The sequence below is a fragment of the Lycium ferocissimum genome, chromosome 3 (assembly GCF_029784015.1).
Source record: "Lycium ferocissimum isolate CSIRO_LF1 chromosome 3, AGI_CSIRO_Lferr_CH_V1, whole genome shotgun sequence".
NCBI lineage: Eukaryota > Viridiplantae > Streptophyta > Magnoliopsida > Solanales > Solanaceae > Lycium > Lycium ferocissimum.
The window spans coordinates 65,476,100-65,481,926 of NC_081344.1; the positions used below are offsets into that span (position 1 = coordinate 65,476,100).

The window sequence follows — 5,827 nt, forward strand, 5'->3', positions numbered from 1 at the left end:
GAACTATCCAACACTAGCCTTCCCTTTACAAAGAGCTTTCAAATGGTCAAAGTCTAATCAACAACGTAATCTACATTAGAAACCGGAAGTAATGATGCCCATATTGCCACAAAATTAATCGAATCGAAAAACACCCTTTAAAAGAATAAGTCCGGGCCCACAAGGGTAAAAATGGAAATTCCAAGTTGGAAACGGTTAACTCCAAGCCTAAGAGGTCCAAACACTAATAATCAACACAATCTAATCGCAATTTAGCATTAATTACGTCATTAATCGAAAACCCGCATATTGACTTAGATTATTGAAATAAAAAGGAGGATTCAAGCCTAGGGACTAATTACCCATTGATTAGATGATAGAAATCAGTAAATTTCCTAACAAAACTCGATTAGATTGAAAAAGATTTATAATAACACCTTAGGGTTTTGGACCCATTTTTCCCCAATTAGAAGATGAAAAGCTACTAAGGATTTCATACTAATCATAATAAAATCACAAAGGGAGTTTAATACACTTACCCCAAGAAGATTCCTCTCAAAGCTCTTCACAATCGCCCCAAATTACTCTCTAGCTTGCCAATTTAGTGAATGGGAAGAAGTGATTTTGAAGTTGGAAAATATAAGGGTTTCTGTTTAGCGATTCTAGCATCCGCGGACACCTTGTCCGCAAATGTGGAATTCCACGAAGAAAAGACAGCATACGCGGTTCCACTTGCCACCTCACTTCTTCGCCCTCGCGTCGCGGGCCAAGTCCGAGGCGAACCCAGCGTCGAAGGCTTAAACACGAAAACGGCAAAAATCGTTTTTCACCAAGTCCAACCCAAAATCCGACACTCATCCAAGGCCCCGCGGATATAAACTAGATATGCATCTCAATATAGAAACACGTTGAACTCACCGTGCCCTCAAAATCTCAACGGAGGTCATTTTGCCCCGATCAGCACCTAAAACCCCAAAAACAAGTTTCCAACCAAGTGACCAAAACGCTCCCGAGTGCATCGGGAACCTAACCAACCACCCCGCCAAGTTATAAACGACTCTCCGGACCTCATGAAATCGACGAAATTTCTAAAAAGGTTCATTCACCCAATAGTCAACTATTGGTCAACGGCTTTTTGCATTAAGCCTCTAATTTCCTCAAAGCCATTACCGATCATCCAGGGAACCATGTCAAACACGCGCTAACAAAGCTAGGGGAAGGGTCAACATGGATAAAAGTGTCAAAAGGCCTAAACGACCAAATGGGTCATGTTTTTATTAGTTTTTTTATGTTTAGGCATTCGACAGAGTTTACTGACCTAACTAGTTTGAATTTTAGCCAACTCAAGGTGTTCAACACTTACTATTTGCCTTAAGTTTTTTTCCATTTTCAATATGCGAACTCTGAAACTTTTGCATAAGGATAGAAGGATTTCAACAATTTCTAACACAACCATCTTTGGGGCTCTTATAAATTTGATACTCTATCTTATTTTATGTGTCTTAGTTCGACCTGACATAAAATTTGTGTATTATGGTCCTAAATATGTCATGCATTCCTGTTAGGAAATGTCATTCAGAGTTAAATCGAAATATTGGCATTGAAAAATTGTTAAATATAAAAAGAGCTAATTATTTAAAACATATTAATTAAGACACAGAAATTAAAAAATAATGGCATACAATAATATTGAGGTTTCATTGACAGCCCCTTAAAATCTGCCAGCAAAATTTATTTAGAAATCAAACTACGACTTGTTTCAATTGAGCACCTGAACAGATGATAAAATGTTCTTATTAGACACTTTCGATCCAATTTTGAAAAACTTTTGTGCGTCTTCTCAAGCGTCTAGGTAGTTAAGTTAACCACGTGAAATTTGTCACCTCCTTTAATTATATACATTACCCTCAATTAGAAAACGCCTGATTTTTACGGCTTATTGAGGTGAATCCTTATAACTAAAGGAGGTGGTATATTTTAAGTCGTTAACCTATCTACATACTGAGCATTTGAGAACACACATAGAAGTCTTTCAAAATTTGAAATGAAAGTGTCTAATAGTAACACTTTATTATATGTTCAAGTGCTCAATTGAAGCACGTCGTAATTCGAGTGTCTAAATGAAATTTGATGTCAAGTTTAAGAGGTTGTCAATGTATTAGCCTAATATTGAAGACATCTATGGTATACCATGGAGTATACATAGCCCTTATTTATCAAAAAAAAAAAATTACACAATTATATTTTTCAGTCAAATAATGTTATATAAAATAGAAATAAAAAACCACTTGATGATCCTCAATAATAAAAAAAAAAAACGGTATTCAAGAGCCCGTTTGGATTGGCTTATAAGTTGCTTATAAACGTTTTAAATTTTTTGAGTATTTGCGTTGTGCCTTAAAAGTCATTTTGTGCTTAAAATAAGCTCAAAAAAATAATTGCGCCCCCATTCGACTTAAATTTTATCTAAAAAATTTTATAGCCGAAAATGTTTTTATAAGCAAAAAAAATAAGTTCACTACCCCAACTTATTTTTTTTTTTTTAACTTATAAAACATGCCTCATCCAAACAGGCTCCAAGTCATTAACCGACTAGGTTGTACCATAGAAACGGTGGCCCAAATTAAAACCTCGAATTGCTTAGCCTGAATATGTGGTGAGGCTTTATATATTGTAATTTCCATGAAACAACCTCCAATTTCACGAATTTGTCTGTCCAATAAGGTTGTTTCATTGAAACTTCAACATCAATTTCTCTTTTTTCTCATCCCAAGACTGATTTTATTAATTAAAAACAAAAAAGAAAACATAGCAAATGTTCACTGTTGGGAACATCTTTTCAAAAGTTAACTGCCAGTAATTTCCAGCTAATATTCAGCAACTCCATTAAGTTTTAAGGAAATTCAAATGGTAGAGACAAGAACAAGAGCACCTAACAAGCAAATCAGCATAGAAATTTGGTGTCTTCCACCATCACACTTGGACTATGAGCTGTTCTTGTTTTTAGTTCCCCTGGGTGCTTGATATTCCATTTTGGACCTAACTAATCTGAATTTATATGGAAAAATTTCATTGACGGTAAAATCTCTCTACCAAGAGCGACTATATTTACAAAGCTCAAACTAGAGACTTCTGATTGAAGATGAATGATTATATATCACTCTATCACAACCTTTGATAGTAATTGTGTTTCGTTTCCTATGAAAGGACCCCTGCTTTTCACAACGATATTAATCCAAACCAGTTTGCGTGTACTTCAACTATTTTACTAAATATTGTACTTATTTCCATGCGTAATATAATTATATTAAACTAAACCTATTGCTATCATTTATAAGATATCGAGTAATTTTGCCTAAAGGTTAGGCCGTTTGAAAGGACCATTGTTTCTACACACATGCCAAATAATTCTCTCTTTTTTTTTTTTTTTTTGGTGGGTCTGAAATGCGACTTTCTATACCCAAAGTAAGGCAAAATCCGAATTGAAGGCTGAAGAATTAAGAATTTAAAAGATGAATTCTACTAAAAAATAAGTCTACTTCTGTATTGCAGCAGTCACAAAATTGTCCAGTGCAAAGCTGCAATCTTTTTAGAGGGTTTTAACAGAGAACTTTTTTAAAGTAAGAAAGATACAAGCAAGAATCTACAGTGTTAATGTAATCAGCTTAGACAAGAGAAATACAAGAAAAGAGCTTACAAATTGATTCAACAAAATCCAAGGAAAAAAAAAAGAAGCTATTCACAGCTAAGTTACTTCTTTCAATTGCTGCCAAAAAATAATCAAAAATAAACATTTCAAAGAAGCTACAATTGTCTTTCTATGACTGATGATACTGCTAAATTCACAAAATGACACTAAAAAGTATTGAATTCCATATCAAAGCCTTCTCTATTTACAAATTCCCCCAAAATGGCCGTCTTTCTACATTTCATTGCCACAAAATGAACCCAAAATAAATAAGAGAAACAATGCCACATTTCTCCTTATATACCTCTTCCTCTTTTACTTCTAGTCGACCGCTCTAACATCGAATTTTAGTTTTTTTTGCGCCCCGATTCAACAAGTAAAATCGAAAAATGACATATTGCCTCTTCTGCTTCTAGTCGACTGCTCTACGAACAATTTTTTTTTTGTTTTCATAGTGCTTCAACTAAGCAAGTAATAATTGAAAAATGACATACTTCTTCTTCTTCTGCTTCTAGTCGATTGCTCTACGAACAATTTTTTTCTTTTCATAGTGCTTCGATTCGACAAGTAATAATTAAAAAATTTGACATTTTTCACCCCCAAAGTAACTTAAATTACCATCTTGTTACTCCATTACTTTCTTCAGGTACCCAATTTCTTCTACTTCTCCTCAAATACCTACTAAACATCGAACTATTCGACACACTCCGACTCCTAAAAACACCAGATCCAGACCCGGATGAATCCGAACTACTCGAATGTATCGATAGCGATCTCCTCTGTCGATTCGAGGGCGTTAATCGCCTGAAAAACGACGCGAAATTGCTGAAAATCCGACTTATTCCACCACCATTTCGACCCGCATTACTCCTCCTTGATCTCCAAGCTATTCTTCTAGGCACACCATTGTTAAATCCACCATCCATTTCGGTATAAACTACCGGTAATTCCCTTTCCGCTCCTCTCCGACCGCCTGAAAATCTCCCGACAGCAAACCCACCGCCTGGAAGTCTCCAAATCGTCAGCCCCATCGCTTCTTCATCGTTGTTATTACGAGTACGGGGAAAATCACCAGAAGTCACAGTACCTTCCGTTGTTGTTGCTTCCGCTGGTAATTCGTGCCTGCAAACCGGGCACGAATTACGAAGGTTCAACCACGGAAGTATACAATCCGAATGGTATATATGTTTACAGGGCATTTCTCTTGCTTGGGAGCCTAAAGCAAATGCTTCTTTACAGACAGCGCAGTGCGCCTCCGAGCTAACATGCTTGGAGGCAATCTGCACTGTCGGCATCGATTCGATAGCCGATTTCGAGGCAGGCGGATTCTCCTGTCGACTTCCGAAACCGTTCACTTCGATTTGCGATAACTGCTCGAGCAATCTATCGAATCCAGATCCCATTAAAAACTCCGACATCGTTGGAGGTAACGGTCTTAAACCGGAACCTTCACCGTCGTCGTAGTAAAGCTCGTAATTACGCTCTTCTCCCACCACAACTTCAGCATTATCATCGTGATTCTCTCTCGAAAGTGCTTCAGATGGACTACGGAGAACGATAACTGGATTAAACGGAGATCTATCTCCGGCGCCGGCGCGAGCATTACGTCGGCTCCGGCGTGAACTACTCATATTCCGGCGAGATTCCGGCGAGTTGATATTGTTGTTGTTATTATTAGTATTGTTGTTGCCTTCAGCTAGTTCGATAAATCCGGTATTACAGTGAGGACAAACGACGTCGTTATCAGTTGAAATATTGACGAATCGAGTACATCTGTAACACCAGTATGAAGACATCAGTAGATCCGAACTGATTTGACCCGATTTAGACCCGGTTTAGATCCGAATATTTTGCTCCGATTTAGATGGCCGGAGAAAATAAAGTTTTTTTTTTCTTTTGGTAAAGAGGAGGAAAATGAGGGAGCGTTGAAGAAAAGTGAAAGGTAAAGAAGAAAGGAAGAAAAGAAAGAGAGTTTATAAACACGAAGACGCGTGGGTTGGTAATAGCATATTTAGTCCTCCAATTATGGGGTAAATTCTACTTTTTAGTTCTTGTAATATATGCATTGTCATATTTAATCTTCAATCAATACACTTGTGTGCTTGTGGTCATTTTATGTAGGAAATATGTTATGTTTAGACTACAATAACAATATATCCA

At 36.8% G+C, this 5,827-nt stretch overlaps 1 protein-coding gene across 1 annotated transcript; it reads right to left on the reverse strand.

Annotated features, from left to right (window-relative positions):
• Positions 1–4,012: 4,012 nt before the first annotated feature.
• Positions 4,013–5,613, reverse strand: LOC132050424 (E3 ubiquitin-protein ligase RDUF1). Its single transcript, XM_059441663.1, has one exon. The coding sequence runs from the start codon at positions 5,461–5,463 to the stop codon at positions 4,282–4,284; it is 1,182 nt and encodes a 393-aa protein (XP_059297646.1). The 5' UTR covers positions 5,464–5,613; the 3' UTR covers positions 4,013–4,281.
• Between the last annotated feature and the right edge of the window lie 214 nt (positions 5,614–5,827).